At 46.7% G+C, this 24331-nt stretch overlaps 1 protein-coding gene across 1 annotated transcript in view; it reads left to right on the forward strand.

Moving 5' to 3' along the window:
• Nucleotides 1-24331, forward strand: part of p2rx2 (purinergic receptor P2X, ligand-gated ion channel, 2) — a 74392-nt gene that overhangs the window by 25402 nt on the left and 24659 nt on the right. Inside the window, exons 5-9 of the mRNA XM_085961446.1 lie at nt 479-572; nt 2043-2123; nt 14102-14243; nt 18073-18209; nt 21466-21556. Of these exons, the coding sequence (XP_085817572.1) occupies nt 479-572; nt 2043-2123; nt 14102-14243; nt 18073-18209; nt 21466-21556 (545 nt within the window). The remainder of the gene's footprint in view (nt 1-478; nt 573-2042; nt 2124-14101; nt 14244-18072; nt 18210-21465; nt 21557-24331) is intronic.

The following is a 24331-nucleotide window of genomic DNA, read 5'->3' on the forward strand; positions in this document are numbered from 1 at the left end:
TGGTTTTTAGAATACTTGTTTTCTATCTTTAGTGATCTAATCATCAGTGATGGATTTATTATTGTGTGTAAGAATTAAATGTAAAATAGTTGTATTTGTAAACTGTATGCAATGGTAGCCTGAATTATATCAGACATGTAACCATTTGCCTATAATTAAAGTCTGTGAGGAAACCAAAACCCAGACAGCCTGGGGTGAGAAGGAAGCCTGCTATAGTTGAATAGGGAATCTGTGAGTGAATTAACAAAAGTTGGATATTAGCCAACACTAAGGATGGGGCATAGAGTGGCATAGGTAGGTCCCTCCCTAAACCTCTCTGCCTCTTTTTCCTCCTTTAAAGTTCCACCTGAAGCAATGAGCTTCCTCTGCTGACATCATTTTAACAAACGAGTTTGAATAAACATTGTTTTAATAAAAAAGATTAATTTAAAAGTTTGGGTTGTAATCAATCATGTTTACAATGACTTTCCCTGCACAGGAATGAAAACCGGGAGATGTGTAACTTACCATGACTCGATAAAGACATGTGAGGTCTACGCTTGGTGCCCAGTGGAGAATGGACCAACTATAAGGTGGCACAAAATGCTTGAAAGTTGCTGCTTATTACTAGTCACTGGTGTAGGTGAAACATATAAGATTGTGAAAGGGTTGGATCGGGTGGATGCGGGGAAGATGTTCCCGATGATGGGTGAAACTAGAACTAGGGGGCATAGTCTTAGAATAAGGGGCTGCTCTTTCAAAACTGAGATGAGGAGGAACTACTTCACTCAGAGGGTGGTAGGTCCATGGAATATGCTGCCCCAAAAAGCTGTAGAAGCTACATCATTACATAAATTTAAAACAGAAATAGACAGTTTCCTAGAAGTAAAGGGAATTAAGGGTTACGGGGAGCAGGCAGGAATTTGGACATGAGTTTAGGTTCGGATCGGTCATGGCCCTGTGGGTAGCGGAGCGGGCCCAGGGGCCATGTAGCCTGATCCTGCTCCTATTTCGTGTGTCTAATTCTGTTAGATTCAGGAGATGGTTCTGTGATAGTGGATTGGCGGTTAGGATCAGATCAGCCATGATCTTATTGAATGGCGGAGCAGGCTCGAGGGGCCGATTGGCCTACTCCTGCTCCTATTTCTTATGTTCTTATGTTCTTATGTGGCAGACTGCTCAAAATGGGAATCGACAGTAACTCAATGGTAGTTATTCCAAAGTGGCTTCCAGGCACAACCTAACTTTACTCAGCAATGGGCTGCTGTAACTAAATATCAGGCAGATGGAATGAAATGGCTGTAACTGTGCCCCAGATGGAATCAAGTCTTGTTCTCACTGATGTCTGTTAACACAGTGTCCAAAATGAGTTAGGTGCAAGGCATGGAAGTCCTGAAAAGGGAGCAGAAGAATACAAGCCTAAATTGACAATAGAGATTAAAAGAAACTTTTCCCCACAGAATAGTGGATATATGGAACAGATTCCCAGCTATGCGATACATTTTTTATTGATCCTACTCCAGCAGCAGGGGCAGTGTGCAGTGGGCTTTGCACCTGTCTGAGTCACACTAACTTCAGGTTTCCTGTCCCATTACTCATTCAGGTTGAGCTCCCAGCAGGGAGTCTGCCAGTCACAGGGAGCTCATTGATTGGCATACCTGGCAGTGCAGCAGCCAAAATAGAGTCCCGAGATTTCTGGAGGCAGCAGAAATCTCGGAACCTGTTGGGGGAGGAGTAAGTCTATCCGAGTTTGCAGATGACACTAAGTTAGGAAGCACAGTAAGTTGTGTAGGTGGGAACAGGAAGTTACAAAGCTACGTAGACAGACTAAGTGAGTAGGCAAAACTTTGGCAGATGGAATTCACCAAAATGATACCAGGGCTTAAAGTGTTAAATTATGTGATCAGGTTGTATAAACTTGGTTTGTGTTTCCTTGAGCTTTTTATCCACTAAGAAGTTGCCTAAGCTATTTACTACAGAAGCATGTTAATGTGTAGTCTGTTCCATTGGAGAATTTAGTTCCATGTTCTAAAATTATGTTTTCTTTCTTCTTCTTTTTGCAGGGACTCAGTACTGCAAAGGGCCCAGAATTTCACCATTTTCATCAAAAACAGTATTCACTTCCCCAGGTTTGGGTTCACAAAGTAAGGTGGGAGTTATTATTGTGAAGTATATCACAGGCTCAGTATGTTCTGTGTGGTTAGCGATCAGTTGTAGACACTGATCATTTCCTTTGTTCAGAAAGCCACACCTTTACTGTTGTTCAACAAGAGTAGACAGCAAAGGCACATTCACCATGTGGGTGATGTGCCTCAATAATTCCGAGACTCGAAGGTAGCAGAACAAAACAAGGCTTTTATTAACTTAGAACGAAACACGTAAGCGAGAGAGATGTCGTCCTTCTGGAGACTGGGGCTAGACTGAAAGCTAGCTTACAAACAGGGCCAGGTATGAGCGGAGCCCCACACACAGCACATTCCAGTATACAATACAGCACATTCCAGTACACAATACAATGAGGTCTGGGGGAAGGGAAATGACACTGAAACCGATCTCAGTCACAGGCAGTGATGAATGGAAATATTTCATCACATTCACCCCTTCTATAGATTTAGTCTGTTCGGGGGTTTGATAGTCCTCTGCGACCGACATGGCTGTTGCGGTGCCGCGGGTGTCGGCTGGGTGTCCCCGGTAGCCTCCTGGGTCTCTGCCGGGGGTGCCGCCAGGGTTGTTGAAGGGGTAGTTGGTGGGGGTGCCGTTGGTCGGTGTTCTTCCGGGGGTGATGAAAGAGTAGTGGGTGGGTAAGAGTTGCTGTGATCGTCGTTGCCGCTATTGCCGTGGTTGTTGTCGATGCCGGCTGGGGCGACGTCTTTTATGGACACGGTGTCCTCCCTTCCGTCGGCGTGCCGGACATATGCGTATTGGGGGTTGGCGTGGAGTAGGTGTACTGGCTCCACGAGAGGGTCCGTCTTGTGGCCCCTCACATGCCTTCGCACGAGTACCGGACCTGGGGTGGAGAGCCATGACGGCATGGATACGCCTGAGGTGGATTTCCGGGGAAAGACAAACATTCGTTCATGAGGCGTGGTATTAGTGGCCGTACACAATAGCGACCGTATCGAATGGAGCACATCCGAGAGGACTTCCTGCCAGCGGGAGATAGGGAGGCCCTTGGTCCTTAGAGCTAGAGTGACTGCTTTCCATACTGTCCCGTTCTCTCGCTCCACTTGGCCGTTACCCCGGGGGTTGTAGCTGGTGGTACGGCTCGTGGCGATCCCCCTGGACAGCATGTACTGGCGTAGCTCTTCACTCATGAAGGACGCCCCCCTATCCGTATGGATGTAGCTCGGCATACCGAACAGGCAGAACAGGCTGTTGAGGCATTTAATGACCGTGGCGCTGGTCATGTCTGGGCAGGGGAAGGCGAATGGGAACCGGGAGTATTCGTCCACAATGTTCAGGAAGTAAACATTGCGGTCGACGGATGGGAGGGGGCCCTTGAAATCTAAGCTGAGCCGCTCAAAGGGCCGTGTAGCTTTGATTAAGTGGGCTCTATCTGGGCGGTAGAACCGAGACTTGCACTCAGGGCAAGTGCGGCAGTTCCTGGTCAGGGACCGAACTTCCTCAATCGAGTAGGGTAAGTTACGGGACTTTATGAAGTGGAACAGCCGCGTGACCCCTGGGTGGCAGAGGTCGTTGTGGAGGGTCTGTAGCCGATCCCCGGTGGCGCTGGCACACATCCCTCGTGAGAGGGCGTCAGGGGATTCGTTAAGGGCCCCTGGCCGGTAAATGATGTCGTACTCGAAGGTGGAGAGCTCGATCCGCCACCTAAGAATCTTATCATTTTTAATCTTCCCCCTCTGTTTATTATTGAACATAAACGCTACCGACCGCTGGTCGGTAAGTAGGGTGAAGCGTTTGCCGGCTAGGTAGTGGCGCCAGTGGCGCACTGCCTCCACGATGGCTTGGGCCTCCTTTTCCACGGAGGAGTGTCTGATCTCGGGCCCTTGGAGGGTCCTCGAGAAGAAAGCTACGGGCCGCCCCGCCTGGTTGAGGGTGGCCGCCAAGGCGAAGTCAGACGCATCACTTTCCACTTGAAATGGAGTGTTCTCGTCCACTGCCTGTAGCGTGGCCCGCTCAATATCCTGCTTAATGCTTTTGAAGGCGGCGTGGGCCTCAGCAGAGAGCGGGAAATAGGATGCTTTCAAGAGGGGGCGGGCTTTGTGGGAGTAGTTGAGGACCCATTGGGAATAATAAGAAAATAACCCCAGGCACCTTTTCAGGGCTTTGGGAGTGTTGGGCAGGGGCAGCTCCCGTAGGGGGCGCAATCGGTCGGGGTCTGGTCCGATTTCCCCATTCTCCACCACGCTGCCTAGTATGCAGAGGCGCGTGGTGTTGTAAACGCACTTGTCCTCGTTGTAGGTGAGGTTGAGTTTTTGTGCGGTTTTCAGGAACCTCTCGAGGTTCGAGCCGTGATCCTGCTGGTTGTGACCGCAGATGGTGACGTTGTCGAGGTAGGGGAAGGTTGCCTGCAAGTGGTGGTCATCGACCATGCGGTCCATCTCCCTCTGGAAGACCGAGACCCCATTCGTCACCCCAAAGGGGACTCTGAGGAATTGGTAGAGGCGTCCATTCGCCTCGAAGGCGGTGTACGGGCGGTCCTCTGGTCTGATAGGGAGCTGGTGGTACGCTGACTTGAGGTCGATGGTGGAGAACACCCGGTATTGGGCGATTTGGTTCACCATTTCTGATATGCGGGGTAGCGGGTAGGCGTCTAGTAGGGTGTACCTGTTGATCGTTTGACTATAGTCGATCACCATCCGTTTCTTCTCGCTACCCCTTACCACTACCACTTGGGCGCGCCACGGGCTGTTGCTGCGTTCAATAATGCGCTCTTTCAGGAGCCTGTCTACCTCGGTTGCGATAAACCGCCTGTCCTCCCAGCTGTACCTCCTGCTTTTGGTCGCTATTGGCCGGCAGTTAGGGGTAAGGTTCGCGAATAGCGAAGGCGGCTTTACCTTCAGGGTAGCCAGACCGCACACTGTGAGCACCGTACTTGAGCGTGATGCTTTGGTGGTTGCACTGGAAATCCAGGCCCAAGATCACGCTCGCACATAGGTTCTTCATGATTAATACTTTAAAATTATCATATACAGTTCCGTTAACGCACAATTGTACCGTGCAGTAACCCAGAATGGTCGATGTCTGGGTTTTGTCAGCCATAGAGATGGTACCCTGAGTAGGGACCACCTTTAGGGAGAGTTGTTGTGCCAGTTCTGGGTGGATAAAGCTCTCCGTGCTTCCACTGTCAATTAAGCATTTAACCCGGCACCCGTTTACCTCGATGTCCACCATTGATCTGGATAGCGGGTGCGGCCTGGTCTGGTCCACTGTGACCGATGCCACTGTAGGGCCCTGATCGATACAAGATGGCGTCCACGCTGTCTGCTCACAAGATGGCGGACCCCACGAGGTCGGGCAAGATGGCATCCAAGATGGCTGCTCCCACGGCGCACACGCGGCGGTGGCGGTTTTCCGGCGGTTGGTTTTCCGGCGGGGTTCCCTCTGCACACCTTCCCGAAGTGCCCCTTCTTACCGCACTTAAAGCAGGTGGTGCCTTTCGCCGGGCACAGGTTTCTGGTGTGCTTTGGCTGCCCGCAGAAGTAGCAGTTGGGTCCCTGACGCGTCGCGGCTGTCGTAGGGCTTCTGGGGGGAGAGCGGGGCCCAGCCGGTGTCGGGCTGTCGGGCGGGGAAGATGCCTTCCAAGATGGCGGCGCCCTTGGTGCACACGTGGCGGCGTGGACGGCGCGGGCTGAAGAGTAGGCGTCCGAGTTTCTCTGGGCCACATCCAGGGATCGCGCGGTGTCCGCAGCCTGTTTCAGGTCCAACCCCGTTTTTTCCAGCAGTCTTTGCCGGATGTAAGTGGAGCTGAGGCCTGTGATGAAGGCATCGCGAACAAGCTCGTCAGTGTACACTGCGGCTTTTACATCTCGGCACTTGCAGTCTTTGCCAAGCATTTTCAGGGTGCTTAGGAACTCCTCCACTGATTCCCCAGGTCGCTGTGCGCGGGTGGCGAGCAGGTGCCTAGCATACACCTCATTCGTAGGCTGCTGGTAATGCGCCTTTAAGATGTCACAGGCGGCCAGGTACGTCTCGGCGTCTTGGATGAGGGGGTAAACCCGGTGGCTTACCCAATTCCGCAGAATTCCGAGTCTCATCCTTGCAGCGTCCGTAGCGTCTTTGACGGCTGCGGAATTGTCCAGGAAGAATTCCATACACTCAAACCAGTGTCCGAAGCGTGCTGATGCGTCCGGAGCATGTTGATCCAAATCCAAACGTTCGGGTTTCAGGAGTTGATCCATAGTGTTGAAAGTAAGTTAATAAAATTGATGTGCCTCAATAATTCCGAGACTCGAAGGTAGCAGAACAAAACAAGGCTTTTATTAACTTAGAACGAAACACGTAAGCGAGAGAGATGTCGTCCTTCTGGAGACTGGGGCTAGACTGAAAGCTAGCTTACAAACGGGGCCAGGTATGGGCGGAGCCCTACACACAGCACATTCCAGTATACAATACAGCACATTCCAGTACACAATACAATGAGGTCTGGGGGAAGGGAAATGACACTGAAACCGATCTCAGTCACAGGCAGTGATGAATGGAAATATTTCATCACAGTGGGTTTTTATGGGGCATCACCGAGGGATATATACATTTCTAGGGGACTTCACTGAGGATTGCATACACCTGCAGAGACATCACTGAAAGCTTTATACATGTATGGGTCATCACTGGGGATTATCACTGGGAATTTGCTCCAGGGTTCTCCTGATTAGCTACCATAACTTTGCTGGTAGATCAGTGGAAACCCTGTTTATGGGTCTGTCTGGAGCTTCCGCTGATCTTCCACTGAAGTTACAGTGGATGATCGGGAGAATCCCTCAGGAAATTCCCAGTGTATGTACTTATTTAGGGACATCACTGAGCATTAGATACATATGTAGGGGTACTACTGAGGTTTATGTATGTGTATTGCAGACACCTTTGAGGGTATGTACTTGAATAAAGGACATGGCTGAAGGTTACATATAGGTATAGGCTTTACTGAGGCAGCTGTAAAACTACAGTAAAGGTTATTGGATCAACTCTGTGCTCTTTCTGGTCTGTATGGCTCAGCAATCAGAGGAGCTGTATTATAGCTACATACTAGTCAATGCTGTGGTGATGCACAGGATTATTCTGATAAAATGGTCTCCCTCTTAACTCTGTGTCGTCTTAGTGTTGGTGTCTTTCTGCTAACGGAAGCTCCCACCGTTCCAATGACGATATTTGCTTTGTACAGGTCAAGTGGAGATTCTGCCATTACAAAGCATATCAAAACCTCCTAGAAACAGTGGAGATCCAGCACAATTGGTTCTTCACCATTTTCTGGTGGTTCTGCCTGTTTCCCACCAGAGTTGCAGTGGGAGACTGGTAGAATATCTACAGATCTTTGGGCCCATCAAGCTGAAGTCCAGGTTTTTGGGAGAGTCTGAAGTAGAAACTTTAGTGAAGATATTGGGCCGTATTTTCCGATCGGAGGCTTCCTGCGCGCGAAGGCCTCTGATCTGGAAAAATCTACGGATTTACCTGAGGGCTCCCGAGGTCCGGACACTTCCGATCCTGGGCCTCTCCAACTGGAAATGCGCAGGGCCCACGTATCCCAGAGGCGCATGTGGTTCTCAAGCGTCCCTGGGATCACGTGGGCCATGGGGAGCCAATCAAAGAAGGGAATCTCCCTTCATACACTTGACAGACAGACCTGTCAAATATATGAATGGAGATAGAAACATAGAAACATAGAGATAGGAACAGGAGTAGGCCATTCGGCCCTTCGAGCCTGCTCCGCCATTCAATGAGATCATGGCTGATCTTCGTCTGAGATCATAGCTGATCTTACCAGTTCAGTACCCCGTCCCCGCCTTTTCTCCGTAACCCTTAATCCCCTTAGCCTTCAGAAATATATCCAATTCTCTCTTGAAAATATTTATTGAATTAGCCTTCACAGCCCTCTGTGGCAGGGAATTCCACAGGCTCACCACTCTTTGAGTGAAGAAATTCTTCCTCATCTCTGTTTTAAATGATTTGCCCGCTATTTTTAGACTGTGGCCCCTGGTTCTGTGCTCCCCTGCCATTGGAAACATTCTCTCTGAATTCAGCCTGTCCAGGCCTGCCATAATTTTATATGTTTCGATGAGATCCCCTCTCAATCTTCTAAACTCCAGTGAGTACAAGCCCAAACTATTCAATCTCTCCTCGTAGGTCATTCCCGCCATTCCAGGTATCAGCCTGGTGAATCGCCGCTGCACTCTTTCCATGGCAAGAACATCCTTCCGCAGATGGGGCGACCAAAACTGTACACAATACTCCAGATGCGGTCTCACCAGCACCTTGTACAGCTGTAGTAAGGTATCCCTATTCCTATACTCGAACCCCCTTGATATGAAGGCCAACATACCATTTGCCTTCTTAATCGCCTGTTGCACCTGCATGCTCTCCTTCAGTGACTGGTGCACAAGAACACCCAGGTCCCTCTGCACTTCCCCATCTCCCAATCTATTGCCATTTAGATAATAATCCACCCTCCTGTTTTTACCCCCAAAGTGGATGACCTCGCATTTATCCACATTATAGTGCATCTGCCACGTATCCGCCCATTCCCCCAACCTGTCCAAATCGCATTGTAGCCTCCTGACATCCTCATCAGAGCCCACCCCCCCTCCTAGTTTAGTGTCGTCAGCGAATTTGGAAATATTGCATCCAATTCCCTGATCCAGATCATTTATATATATTGTGAACAGCTGGGGTCCCAGGACAGATCCTTGCGGCACCCCGCTGGTCACTGCCTGCCACTCCGAAAATGAGCCGTTTATTCCAACTCTCTGTTTTCTATCCGCCAGCCAGTTCTCTATCCACGTTAATACTTTGCCCCCAATCCCATGAGCCTTAATTTTGCATGATAATCTTTTGTGTGGAACCTTATCGAAGGCTTTCTGGAAGTCAAGGTACACCACATCCACTGGCTCTCCCCCATCTATTTTACCAGTTACTTCCTCAAAAAATTCCAGCAGATTAGTCAAACACGATTTACCCTTTGTAAATCCATGTTGACTCTGTCCGATCCTTTCCCCATTTGTCAAGTGCTCCGCTATTTTATCCTTAATAATGGACTCTAGCATTTTGCCCACAACCGATATAAGGCTTACTGGTCTATAATTCCCTGCTTTCTCTCTACCCCCCTTTTTAAATATTGGGGTAACATTAGCTACCCTCCAATCCACGGGTACTGTTCCCGAGTCAATGGAGTTCCGGAAGATGATCCTTAGAGCATCTGCTATCTCCAGGGCCACCTCCTTAAGTACCCTAGGATGTAGTTTATCAGGCCCCGGGGATTTGTCGGCCTTCAGTCCCCTCAACTTACCCAACACCATATCCCTAGAGATACTAATTTCTGTCAGACATTAGAGATCACCCCAAAACACTGTAAAACATTAAATAAAATTTAAAAAATACATCACATTTTTTAAATTAGTTGAAGTTACAATAAATTAAATATTTTAAACAAAAATTTAATTTTTTGGAAAAAATAATTGAAGATTTTTACAGGGCTAAAAATAAACTTACCTTTTCTGAAATTATTTTAAAATGATAAATGAGTGGGGAAAAAAATTATATATTTTTTTACTTTTTTTAAATCTTAGGCTGGTAAAAGCAAGGCCTTACGCCTGCTTTTACCAGGCGTAAGATTTCTAAGAGTTTTCTGTGGGCGGAGGTTCTCCAGAAAGCAGAACTCTCCGCCCGCAGAGGCCCTTCTCCAGGGCAGGCCTCCGATCTGTCAAGAGCATTCCTGACAGTTCGGAAATGCCGGTTTTCAGCGCATGCGCTGTGCATGCCTGAAACCGGCATTTCCGATGAACCTACGGGTATGTACACAGCTCATACACACCCGTAGGGATCGGAATATATGGCCCATTAAAAGACAAGAAGACTATTCAATAGATTAAATTAACCATGTTATGGGGAAATATGTAATTTATTTGATTTTTTTCCTTTTGTTTAAAGCTTCATTTCAGACATTAGAAATTTCAGTTAGAGGAAAAAATGGTGGATGACATTTCTTTCAGAAAGCATTTTCAGTATTTTATGGGGCAAGGATAGATATGAGTACCTTGCAAGGTGTCACTGAAACAGTGGGTGTTGGGTGAGAGAATTGTGGCACCTTCCACACTGAAAATCCTGTCACAGCACCACCTACAGGTGCAACAACTTGCACTTATATAATGCATTAAATGTAGAAAAACATCCCAAGTTGTTTCATAGAAAAAGGATACAAAGCCAAAGATGAAGCGATGAGGAGGGCTGACCGAAAGCTTGGTCAGAGAAATGGGTTTTAGGAAGGGTTTTAAAGGAAAAGGACTGGAGGGGTTTGGGAGGGAATTCCAGAGCATGGGGTCTATGCCACCGAAAGCATGGCCACCAATGGTGTGAAGTGGGGTGGGGTGGGGGGCTTGTAGATAGGGGAGGGAAAGGTCATGAAATGAGTTCAGCATCAGAAGAAGAAATTTAAACTTCAGTTATTGAGGGACTGGAAGCCACTTTAGCTCAGTAAGGACAGGGAGATGGATGTCTGCATAGGACTTGGTGCGGGATACATATAGGAACATAAGTACAGGAGTGGGCCATTCAGCCCCTGAACCTGTTCCGGCATTCAATTTGATTATGGCTGATCTGTACCTCAACTCTATTTACCCGCTTTGCTCCTCATCCCTTTATGCCCTTACCTAACAAAAATCTAGCGATCCTAGTCTGGAAAAATCCAATCAACCCAGCATTCACATCCTTTTAGGGGCGAGAACTCCAATTTCCATTACCCTATGTGGGAAAAACTGCTTCCTGAATTCACTCCTACATGGCCTAACTTCACTTGTAAGATTATGCCCTCTTGTTCTGGAATCCCCACAAGCTGAAATATCAAATCCAGTTATCATTTTCTAGAGCTCGATTATACCACCCTAAAACCATCTAAACACAAAGAAATAAAACCAAGTTTATGTAATGTGTCCTCAAAATTTAGCCATTTAAGCCCTTTTCTGATAAATCTGTGCTGCACCCCTTCCACGGCCAATGTATCTTTCCTGAGGTTTGGTCCTCAAAACTGATTATAATACTCCAGATGTGTTTGACCAAGGCTCTGTACAACTGAAGCTTCAGTGAGTCTCTCCCTCTGTTTCTGCTCCTTCAGTGAATCTCTTCCTCTGTCACTGATCCTTCAGTGAGTCTCTCCCTCTGTCTCTGATCCTTCAGTGAGTCTCTCCGTCTGTCACTGATCCTTCAGGGAGTCTCTCCCTCTGTCACTGATCCTTCAGGGAGTCTCTCCCTCTGTCTCTGATCCTTCCGTGAGTCTCTCCCTCTGTGACTGATCCTTCAGGGAGTCTCTCCCTCTGTCTCTGATCCTTCAGTGAGTCTCTCCCTCTGTCTCTGATCATAAGAACATAAGAAGTAAGAGCAGGAGTAGGCCATATGGCCCCTCGAGCCTGCTCCGCCATTCAATAAGATCATGGCTGATCATCCATCTCAACTCCACTTTCCCGCCTGATCTCCATATCCCTTGATTCCCCTAGAGTACAAATATCTAACTATATCAACCTTGAATATACTCAAAGAATCAGCATTCACAGCCCTCTGGGGCAGAGAATTCCAAAGATTCACAACCGTCTGAGTGAAGAAATTCTTCCTCATCTCAATCTTAATTGGCTACCCTTTATCCTGAGACTATGCCCCCTCGTTCTAGACACTCCAGCCAAGGGAAACAACCTCTCAGCATCTACCCTGTCAATCCCCTTCAGAATCTTATATGCTTCAATGAGATCACCTGTCATTCTAAACTCCAGATAGTATAGGCCCATTCTACACAATCTCTCATCATAGGACAGCCCTCTCATCCCAGGAATCAATCTAGTGAACCTTTGTTGCATCGCCTCCAAGGCAAGTATATCCTTCCTTAGATAAGGAGACCAAAACTGTGCACAGTACGTCAGGTGTGGTCTCACCAAGGCCCTGTACAATTGTAGCAAGACTTCCTTACTCTTATACTCCAACCCCCTTGCAATAAAGGCCAACATGCCATTTGCCTTCCTTATTGCTTGCTGTACCTGCATGCTAGCTTTCTGTGTTTCTTGCACGAGGACACCCAAATTTCTCTGAACACCAACATTTGAAAGTTTCTCACCATTTAAAAAATATTCTGTTTTTCTATTCTTCCTACCAAAGTGAATAACCTCACATTTCCCTACATTATACTCCACCTGCCACCTTACTGCCCACTCACTTGGTGAATCTATATCCCTTTGCAGACTCTTTGTGTTCTCCTCACAGCTTACTGTCCCACCTAGCTTTGTATCGTCAGCAAACCTGGATACATTACACCCGGTCCCTTCATCTAGGTCATTAATATAGATTGTAAATAGCTGAGGCCCCAAAACTGATACTTGCGGCACCCCACTAGTTACAGCCTGCCAATCTGAAAAAGATCCGTTTATCCCTACTCTCTGTTTTCTGTCCGTTAACCAATCCTCTATCCATGCTACTATATTACCCCCAAACCCATGAGCCCTAATCTTGCGTGGCAGCTTATTGAATGCCTTTTGGAAATCCAAATATACTACATCCACTGGTTCCCCTTTATCTACCCTGCCTGTTACATCCTCAAAAAACTCTAATAAATTTGTCAAACACGATTTCCCTTTCATTAAACCATGTTGACTCTGCCTAATCATGTTATGATTTTCTAAGTGACTTGATACCACTTCCTAAACAATGGATTCCAACATTTTCCCGATGTGGGAGTTTCTCCCTCTGTCTCTGATCCTTCAGTGAGTCTCTCCCTCTGTCACTGATCCTTCAGTGAGTCTCTCCCTCTGTCTCTGATCCTTCAGTGAGTCTCTCCCTCTGTCTCTGATCCTCAGTGAGTCTCTCCCTCTGCCTCTGATCCTTCAGGGAGTCTCTCCCTCTGTCTCTGATCCCTCAGTGAGTCTCTCACTCTGTCTCTGAATCTTCAGTGAGTCTCTCCCTCTGTCTCTGATCCTTCAGTGAGTCTCTCCCTCTGTCTCTGATCCTTCAGGGAGTCTCTCCCTCTGTCACTGATCCTTCAGTGAGTCTCTCCCTGTGTCTCTGATCCTTCAGAGAGTCTCTCTCTCTGTCTCTGATCCTTCAGTGAGCCTCTCCCTCTGTCAGTGATCCTTCAGTGAGTCTCTCCCTCTGTCTCTGATCCTTCAATGAGTCTCTCTCTCTGTCTGATCCTTCAGAGAGTCTCTCCCTCTGTCTCTGATCCTTCAGTGAGTCTCTCCCTCTGTCTCTGATCCTTCAGTGAGTCTCTCCCTCTGTCTCTGATCCTTCAGTGAGTCTCTCCCTCTGTCTCTGATCCTTCAGTGAGTCTCTCTCTCTGTCTCTGATCCTTCAGTGAGTCTCTCCCTCTGTCTCTGATCCTTCAGTGAGTCTCTCCCTCTGTGACTGATCCTTCAGTGAGTCTCTCTCTCTGTCTCTGATCCTTCAGGGAGTCTCTCCCTCTGTCTCTGATCCTTCAGTGAGTCTCTCCCTCTGTCTCTGATCCTTCAGTGAGTCTCTCCCTCTGTCTCTGATCCTTCAGGTATTGGAGGAAAAGGTTGACACTTTTATAATGCGATCTCCTGTAAGAACAGGTTGACATAGTTTGCATGTCCAACACACCAAATTTTCTTTGCTATAGATAGTGGGAATATTGTTGTATAAACTGGAGTTAATAAATAAGATTATTTTTAATTTAACAATTTATTTATTTTTCAATAATTTATAAAGCTTCACTTTTAAAACCAGGAATGATTGATACTTTATTAAAATAAAGATAGAAAGTTATTGGGTTATATTTTGCATGAATAACAATTTTAGACAGTCCTAACTTTGGGAAAGAATGCTCAGTTTATTGATTTATTAAGCAGACTGTAACTTTTTAAAATACTATCAGGATTGTTGACTGTAAGCAATACCCCATTCTGATTCTGTCATGTTATTTATTCTTTATAATAATTTCTGACATTTTTATTCCCAGAGGAAACATTCAAGAAAATAGAGAACCAAGTTATTTGAGAAGTTGTATATTTGATGAGGACACCAACCCCTATTGTCCTATTTTCCCATTGAGCTTCATTATTGAGAAAACAGGAGAGACTTTCGATAACCTCAGCAAAACGGTATAGCTATTTATATTAATTGTTCTATAAACTTAGGTACCAAGAGTGTAATTTCTCTCTGTGACCTCACACTCATTAACTCTAAAACATAACAACAGGTTAGAACTGAGCCTGTTCTTTATATGAGGCCTTTGTGAATTTGAAAAAAAGACTTGCATTTATGTCGGCCTTATTGAGTTTCTTAGAAACAATACAAAATGCTAACACCATGGGCATGATCTTGCCAGCCCTGGGGAGGCGGGTATAGAGGCGGGATTGCCAGGAAAATGGCAGAATCTCCAACCCGCCTCAGTGCCATCTTGCCAGGAGATGGGTAGCCGACCCGCGCCGGGTCCCGTCTCCTTGGAGGCGGGAAGGGGATTACAGCCACTTAACAGCCTATTAACAGGCAGTTAACAGGCAGATAAGAGGATTATCCCCATTTTACCCACACAAGTGCGGGCTTCCCGAAGGCTGCGAACCCCGCCAGGGTCAGCGAGGCGAGCAGTGGGTCTGCGGGGGTCTGCGGGGTGCAAAAGTGTGCTGTGAAGGTAAGTGATGGGTGCAAGTGTGGAGAGGTGAGTATGTGAGGTAAGTGGAAAGTATTAGAAAAAGTTTACTTACCTTTGTTCCTTCCTGCAGGCTTCAATCGTTGGGGATGCGGAGAGTCTCGCACCTCCGCGGCAGAGATGACAGATGGCTGCTGCATTCTCCAATGCAACAACCATCTAATTTCTGCTAAAGAAAGAGGTTTGATGAGTCTTAAATACAAGAACTCATCAAACTACAGAGAACGTCAGTGTTTGACAGCTTCACAGAGCTATCAAACGATGACGATTCATCTGTCAAAAATTGAAATGTCATACGCTGACGTTCTCTGTAACCGGCTTCCCCTTAATTGGCCTGCTGGGCAGGCTTAACAAGGTCAATCAAGGGAAAATAGCGTGGGTTGGCCACAAGTCGATGGAGGCGGGACTAAAACCCGACAAATGGGAGTCCCACCTCCAAAAGCTCCTCATTGGCAAAATCCAGCCCCATTGGTAATAACAGCTTAATTTGAAATGCAGTGATTGTTCATATGTAGACAAACACAGTAGCCACTTTGCATGCTGCAAGATTCCACAAAAGCTAATACAGGAAACTTTGTGATATCCGGCACCGACAGGACTGGTGTGTTGCCGATCTATCAAAACTGCCGGACATACAAAGTTAATGTTGAAGCATACGGAGGTTTTCATCTCCGTATCTGACAACAAACACTGTTGCTTAGCAACAGCTTCTAAAGAGTCGGCTGCAGCTGCAAGCGTCTCTAGCTGAAGCTGTTGCTATAGCTACAGACCTTGCAGTGGCTGACTGGGAAAAAAAAAGAACGAGATCTAAAAAAACTTACAGAAAACGGCTCCTGATTTTTGCTGTTAGATCGAGTATTTCAGACATACAACCTCCGGATAAACCAAAGTTTCCTGTAATATGAATGACCAGTTAATTGGTACAGCACAGAAACAGGTCACTCGGCCCAGCAGCTCCATGCCGGTGTTTATGCTCCACACGAGCTTCCTCTTACCCTTCTTCACCAAACCCCATCAACATATCCTTCTATTCCTTTCTCTCGTGTATTTATCTAGGTTTCACTTAAATGCCTCTATGCTAGTCGCCTCAACTACTCCTTGTGGCGGCGAGTTCCACATTCCAACCGCTCTCTGGGTAAAGAGGTTTCTCCTGAAATCCCTATTGAATTTGTAAGTAACTATCTTATATTTATGGCCCCTAGTTCTTGTCTCTCCTGCAAGTGGAAGCACCTTCTCTACGTCTACCCTATCAAATCCTTTCCTAATCTTAAAGACCTCTATCAGGACACTCCTCTGTCGTCTCTTTTCTAGAGAGAAGAGCCCCAGCCTGTTCAAACTTACTTGATGGGTATAACCTCTCGATTGTGGTATCAATCTAGTAAATCTTTTTGCACCTTCTCCAGTGCCCCTATATCCTTTTTATAATATGGAGACCAGAACTGTTCATGTACTTGGAGAAAGTTACAGTGAATCGTCAACTGGAGCCAGTCCTCCTATTTCACCATCTCCAGCCCCCTCTTTGGCTTCTCTCCCCACATCTGTAAGGCTTTCTCCTCATATATGTTAAAAGAATGAATGTTCGGGGTTCCTCCTTCTCTTTGTGCGCCTGCGTTCCCTCCTCCAATTGGCGAAGACCCAGTGCCAAGTGCTTATCGTGCTGGAAACTTGCCTCCAATATGCAAATGAACCTGACCCCAGAAATATGTTCAGGGTCAACACATTACATGTTGGGTGCGTGCTCTTTTCACAATGCCTCACTTCCAGTCAGGCTTACTATTATTTCTTGGAAGAATTTTAAGAAAACTTAAAAGAAACCATGAAGATGAAACAGTTCAATTTTAGCAACAGTTTCATCTTAATGGAATTGACTTTACCAAGCAATGAATTGGGAAACCTTACCAGCATTAGATCTTGGGGTCTCCAAGTGAGTATTACCTTTCAGTGTTGTAGAAACAGTGCTTATTAAAAAGGAGTGCTCCTGAGCTGCCTTTAATCACCACCAAACACTCGCTTAACATATTAACCCGTGGCTCTTGTTCTGCCATTATTGTTGAGTTTTGTTACAATTGTTGATTTATTGAATGGACAGACTTGCATTTGCTCAGAATTCTGCAGGCATTTGTGCAGTTGCACACCCATCAATGCTTCCACCATAAAGATTTATTACAAACATAAGAAAGAATGGAACAACAAAAGGCCATTTGGACTATCAATGCCACTCATTCTGCAGACTAAGTACAATTTACTCTATTGTGGATTTTAGTCTTCTCTTAGGCAGTCCCTCGGAACCGAGGATGACTTGCTTTCACACTAAAAATGAGTTCGCAGGTGACTGATGAGTCCAATGCGGGACCTACAGTCTCTGTCACAGGTGGGGCAGACGGTGGCTGAAGGGGCGGGTGGGTGGGGTGCTTGGGTTGACGGGCGCTCCTTGCGCTGCCTGCGCTTGGCTTCCGTTTGCTCCCAGCAAAGAGACTCGAGGTGTTCATCGCCTTCCCGGATCCTTCTCCTCCACTTTGTGCGGTCTTGGGCCAGGGATTCCCAGGTGTCGGTGGGGATGTTACACGTTTTCAAGGAGGCTTTGAGGGTGTCCTTGAAGCGTTTCCTTTGCCCACCTGGGGCTCTCTTGCCATGCCGGAGCTCCGAGTAGAGCGCTTTTTTTGGGAGTCTCGTATCGGGCATGCGGACAATGTGACCCTTTCATCGGAGCTGATTGAGCATGGTCAGAGCTTCGATGCTGGGGATGTTGGCCTGAGCAAGAACACTGATGTTGGTGCGCCTATCCTGCCAATGGATTTGCAGGATCTTGCGGAGGCAGCGTTGGTGGTACCTCTCCAGTGCTTTGAGCTGCCTGCTGTACATGGTCCATGTCTCTGAGGCATACAGCAGGGCGGGTATCACTGCTGCTCTGTAGACCATGAGCTTAGTGCCGGGTTTGAGGTCCTGGTCTTCAAACACTCTCTTCCTCATTTTAGTGCACTCACCTAATCTGAAGGAAAGTTCTGCATAGATACTCTCTGATCACCAAAAATAATCAAGCAAAAGTCCAGAATATTCATCCATCCTTCCACTTCCAATATTCCACTTCTGCCTCCTGTCCTCCAGAATAATCCCACTCTAGCCCTTTGGGCCCCACAGCATAAAACAGTTGTGTGACACGGAGTATCTGATCATGAAAAAAAATTACGGGGCGGGGTGGGGTGGTGGGGGATTGTACTCGGTCTCTAGTGATGCATTGATTCCACTCTTATCCTTTATCTGTTTGTTTCTGTGTAATACAGGGAGGAATCCTGGGAGTAATTATAAGCTGGATCTGTGACCTGGATAAGTCAGCTTCAGAATGTAACCCTCATTATTCCTTTAGGAGGCTCGATTCCAGTTCTAAAAGTAACAGCAGCTCCTTCGGATATAACTTCAGGTCAGTACATCCTCTGTTTTTAGGTGCTTGCTCTTATGTGTACAGTACTCACACGTTTTACTACATAAGAATTATAGATCAAATGAAGGATTTTTTTAAAGATTTTAAGATTGAGAGAAGCCTAGGTAGATGCATAATGGGGACACTGCTAAGGTTGAAAAAAACTGAAGAAGAAAGCAAAGTAAATCAAGAATCAGTGGTTAGTTGGCATCAAGCTTAAGGTTTAAAAAACTCTCGATTGTAGGAACAGCATTTAAGATAGTATATTTGAAACTTAGGAAGAAGGAGAGGAAAAGCTCAAAGGAGCAAGACCTTAAAGCCCATTCCCACTATAGACAATACACAATTGCACTTTCATGTATTCCACCTACAGCACTCCATATCCTGAAGAATGCAACCAAACACTGGGCTCCAAGGCCACAAGCATTGATGGTTAGAGTGGGGAAGAGTTTCAATTTGTGCAGGTTGACAGGAATAATACCCTATTATAAAAACAGAACATGCTGCAAACATGCAGCAGGTCAGGCAGCATCTATGGAGAGAGGAAGGTAGGGTTAACGTTTCAGGTCGATGAACTTTCGTCAGAACTGGAAGATGTTAGGGGGGATTAAATACGTGGGGTTGCAGGGTTACGGGGATAGGGCTTGGGTGGGATGGCTGTCGGTGTAGGGACCGGGTGCTAGGGTTTGGATGATCAGCCATGATCTCGTTGAATGGCGGAGCAGGCTCGAAGGGCCGAATGGCCTACTCCTGCTCCTATCTTCTATGTTTCTATGTTTCTATGTTACAGAAACAGCTTAAAAGGAGGAACAGGGCCAGGGAAAAGTGGGTGGAAAGAGAAAAAAAAGAGACTTCTGATTAGACGGAGGATAGGAGATGATTAACTGACAGAAGTGACAATGACACAAGACAAAAAGAAGGCAATAATGAGAAAAGTTAGAGAGACAAAACACGTATCCGAGACACCGAGGATATGTGAATGTTTACAGCAGAATAGCAGAGGTGAGCATGAAAAATCTGGCAAAATGGAGAAGGCTCCAGTGGCACAGAAGTGTGGCATTAGAAAAAGGCAGGTATGACACCAGGGATTCAGATCATCCAATCAGCCGTGTGGGCATTCCCATCCGAAGCACTAGCCCACAATCTCGCCCATTCTCGGTAGTGATGGTGCACTCATCCTACATTATCAGTACCTGCCGTCTGACAGAAAATAGGAGCTGTTAAGATCTGAAATTGTTAAATTCTGTGTTAAGGCCAGAAGGCTGCAAAGTGCCTAGTAGAAAGTTGAGGTGCGTTTCCTCGAGCTTGCGTTGAGTTTCATTGGAACAGTGGAGTCTAAAGACAGAGAGGTCAGAGTGGAATGGACAGTTAAAGTGGCAAGCGGCCGGAAACTCAGGGCGACACTAGTGGACAAACGGATGTGTTCAGCAAAGTGATCACCCAATCTGCATTTGGTCTCCCTAATGTAGAGACCACATTGTGATCAGAGAATACAGTATACTAGGTTAGAAGCAGTACAAGTAAATCGCTGTCTCACACAGAAGGAGTGTTTGGGGCTGTGTACAGTGGTACAAGAGGAGGTGAAAGGGCAGGTGTTGTGTCTCCTGCTTGCATGGGAAGATGCCGAGGAAAGACAGCAAGTATCAGGGGTAATGCAGGAGTGGACCAGGGTGTCACGGAGGGAACAGTCCCTTTGGAATGCTGAAAAGGGAGGGGAGGGCAGATGTATTTGGTGGTGGGGACGCGTTGGAGGTGGTGGAAATAGCGCAGGATGATTTGTCGAATGTAGAGGCTGGTAGAGTGGAAGGTGGGGAAAAGGGGACCCTATCATAGTTCTGAAGGGGTGAGATTGGAAGTGAAGGGACGGATATAGTCGAGGGCCTTGTCTATCATGCAGGGGAAGTCTAGATTGATGAAAATGGAGGACATTTTGTAAGCTATGGTGTGGAAGGTGGCATCGTCAGAGAAGATGCAATGGAGATGGAGAAAGGAAGTGGGGTGGGAAGGAGTATAATAGAGGTAGCAAAGGGACTTGGTGGGCCTATAATACATATCAGTGGACAGTCTATCCCCAGAGATGGTGATGGAGAAGTTGAGGAGAAGGGAAGCGAAGAGTCACCTGTTACTTGCATTGGTGGTACCACATCAGAACATGATTTCTGATAAAAGGTACTCATCCAAAATTTTAATCTGTGTTTTCTCTTTCCGGTGCTAACATACCTGCTGCGTGTTTCCAGAATTTTCTATTATTTCACTAGACTCATACAGCACAGAAGGAGGCCATTCGGCCCATCGTGCCTGTGCCGGCTCTGTGAAAGAGCTGTCCAATTAGTTCCACTCCCCTGCTCTTTCCCCATCGGCTTGCAAATTTTTACTTTTCAAGTATATATCAAATTCCTTTTTGAAAGTTACCATTGAATCTGTTTCCAGCACCCTTTCGGGCAGAGCATTCCAAATCATAACAACACGTTGAGTAAAAAAAAATCTCCTCATCCCCCCACCCCCGGTTCTTTTGACAATTAGCTTATATCCAAGTACTTGGGTGACCGACCCTCCTGCCAGTAGAAACAGTTTCTCCCTATCGAAACCCTTCATAATTTTGAATACCTCTATTAAATCTTCCCTTAACCTTTGCTGCTCTAAGGAGAACAATCCCAGCTTCTGGAATCTATGATTCTCCAGTCTCTCCACATAATTGAAGTCCCTCTTCCTGGTACCATTTTATTAAGTCTTCCCTGCACCCTCTCCAAGGCCTTGACATCCTTCCCAAAGTGTGGTTCCCAGAATTGGACACAATACTCCAGGAGGCCTAACTAGTGATTTATTTTTTTGTTTTCCTTTTATCTCTGAATTTATAGTTGACATAAGGAAACTACTAAACACTTGGTCTGAGTATTAAACAAGGTTCTAATCAACTGTTTTTCAACATGGAGATCTAGTTGTGTCCTTCACTAGTTCCTGTTAAAGAATGTCCTGAGCAAGCTGGGCCCATGCCTGAGTATTTATGCTCTCCCTGGACAGCGCCACCAGCAGGCCGCCCAGCATCATTTCATAAGTCATTTCCACATGAATGACAAGATTCATGTCAATAGTCATCTTTTATTATTTGTGTAATTACATCTTCATCAATTACACAACATCTCATTGAGTTTTGTCAGGTGCCTAAAAGCATTTAGGCGTGACATCAAGCAAAGACCTGGCACCATAATAAAACTGTAATCTCCTTTTCCTTTTCATTTCTGTGTCTGAATGACAGGCATGCGAAGTACTACATGGACAACGGTACTGAATACAGGACTCTAATAAAAGTGTTTGGGATAAGAATTGACATTATTGTTCACGGTGAGGTAAAATCAATTTTTTATTTTGAAATGTTTTCCAATAACATGACCAACTCGCGATTGTTAAATCTCTGTGGCAAGTGGCTTACTCTGATCATCATACAGTGCATTCTGCTTACCTTTAAGTTTTAGACTGTCCCAGCTGTAGGTTAAGATTTCAGAGTGGCCCACAGATGCCTTCCCTCCCTTTCAAAATTTCTATTATCATCACCCTCAAATAAGCCCATCCTTTATCCCTCTGGCTTGTCCAATTACTACCCTATCTCTAGTCTCCCTTTCCTATCCAAGGACCTGGAATGCATGGTTGCCTTCCAGCTTGGTGCCTATCTCTCCCACCACACCATGTTCAAATCCCTTCAGTCTGGTTTTCATCCAGCCCACAGCACTGAGTCAAAGTACCACTGACAGTCTCTGTGGCTATAACCCTGGTGCTCCTTGATCTCCTCAAACTCTCTGCACCCTTGGACATGATCAACAACTCCATTGCCTTCCCTCTGTGGTTCATCTCTGTGGTATTGACCTCACATGGTTCCACTCCTGACAGCCAGCCAGTGCATGTCCTGCAGTGGCTTCTCCTCCAGTGTCTGCACAGTCACCTCGAGTGCTTCAAGATTCCACCTTTGGCCAAGCCTTGATGAAGGCTCTTGACCAAGTGTCTCAAATGGCCCTCCTGAAGCAGCTAGAATCTATGGAAGTACATGGCCAGTAGCTCAGTTGGTAGCACCCTTGCCTCTGAGTCATAAAGGTGGTGAGTTCAAGTCCCACTCCAGGCCTTGAGCGCAAAAATCTAGGCTGACCCTCCAGTGCAGTACCAAGGGAGTGCTGCAATGTCGGCGGTGCTATCTTTTGGATGAGATGTTAAACCGAAGCCCTGTCTGCCCTCTCAGGTGGACATAAAAGATCCCATGGCATGATTTCGAAGAAGAACAGGGGTGTTATCCCCAGTGTCCCTCAACCAACATCACTAAAACAGATTATCTGGTCATTATCACATTGCTGTTTGTGGGTGCTTGCTGTGTGTAAATTGGCTGCCGTGTTTCCTACATTACAACAGTGACTAGATTTCAAAAAGTACTTCATTGGCTGTAAAGTGCTTTGGGACGGCCAGTGGTCATGAAATGCGCAATATAAATGCAAGTCTTTCTTTTTATGGCCAAAGTAAATATTAGATTAATGGTCTAATTAATCATCTTTGATTTCTGTGATTTTAACATATTTTCAGAGGACTGGTTTAACCACCTGGCATCATAGATGAAGCCACATAAAGTAACCCTGTGGAGGTTAACAATGGGCTGTGTTTTGGGTAGTCAGACATGGATACGTACCTACAAAAATACATTTAAGACAAACATCCACACTGAATAACAACAGAAAATGCTGGAAAAACTCAGCAGGCCAGGCAACATCCATGGAGAGAGAAATAGAGTCAATGTTTCAGGTCGAAACCCTTTGTCAAGACTGAAAAAGCACAGGAAATGAAACAAATTAAAAGGCCAGTTTGGGGGCTGGGAGAGAACAAAAGAGAAGTGAAGAGACATTATTCAAAACCAGATGAGATGGTGTTAGGACTAGTGGAGACAAAAGACGGCTCTAGATTAGGTGTGAAATGCGCTGGCAGAATGGGAGACAGCTGCCATGTGGGAGAGAACAAAAGGTGGGGAGGGCCAAAACAAAGGTGTGGATAAAAAATATAAGTAAAAATGTAATGGGAGCCGAGGTTATGATCTGAAATTGTTAAACTTGATATTGAGTCCAGAAGGCTGTAAAGTGCCTAATCGGAAGATGAGGTGCTGTTCCTCGAGCTTACGCTGAGCTTCCGTGGAACAATGCAAGAGCCCGAGTACAGTGAGGTCTGAGTGGGAATGGGGCGGTGAATTAAAATGACAGGCGACCGGAAGCTTGGGGTCATCCTTACGGACTGAACGGAGGTGTTCCGCAAAGCGGTCATCCAATCTGCGTTTGGTCTCCCCAATGTAGAGGAGACCACATCGTAAGTAGCGAATACAGTATACCAGATTGCAAGAAGTATAAGTAAATCGCTGTTTCACCTGGAAGGGGTGTTTGGGGCCCTGGACAGTGGGAAGGGGGGAGGTATAAGGGCAGGTGTTGCATCTCCTGCGCTTGCACGGGAAGGTGCCGGGCGAAGGAGAAGGGGTGCTGGGGGTGATAGAGGAGTGGACTAGGGTGTCTCGGAGGGAGCGGTCCCTACAGAATGTTGAAAGGGGAGGGGAGGGGAAGATGCGTTTGGTGGTGGGATCACGTTGGAGGTGGTGGAAATGGCGGAGGATGATCCGTTGAATGTGGAGGCTGGTGGGGTGAAAGGTGAGGACAAGGGGAACCCTATTGTGGTTCCAGGAGGGAGGGGCAGGGGTGAGGGCAGAAGTGCGGGAGATAGAACGGACATGGTCGAGGGCCGTGTCAACCACGGTAGAGGGGAATCCTCGGTTGAGGAAAAAGGAAGACATGTCAGAAGCACTGGTGTGGAAGGTGGCATCATCGGAGCAGATGCGGCGGAGATGGAGAAACTGGGAGAATGGAATAGAGTCCTTACAGGAGGCGAGGAAGGGAGGAAGTGTAGTCCAGGTAGCTGTGGGAGTCAGTGGGCTTGTAGTGAATGTTGGTCAATAACCTATCCCTAGAAATGGAGACGGAGAAGTCGAGGAAGGGAAGGGAAGAGTCGAAAATAGACCATGTGAAGGTGAGGGAAGGGTGGAAATTGGAGGCAAAGTGAATGAAATTGTCTAGTTCAGGGCGAGAGCAGGAAACGGCACCGATACAGTC

This window comes from Somniosus microcephalus, chromosome 19, assembly GCF_052327205.1.
Source record: "Somniosus microcephalus isolate GS21.2 chromosome 19, FLI_Smic_1.0, whole genome shotgun sequence".
Taxonomy (NCBI): Eukaryota; Metazoa; Chordata; class Chondrichthyes; order Squaliformes; family Somniosidae; genus Somniosus; species Somniosus microcephalus.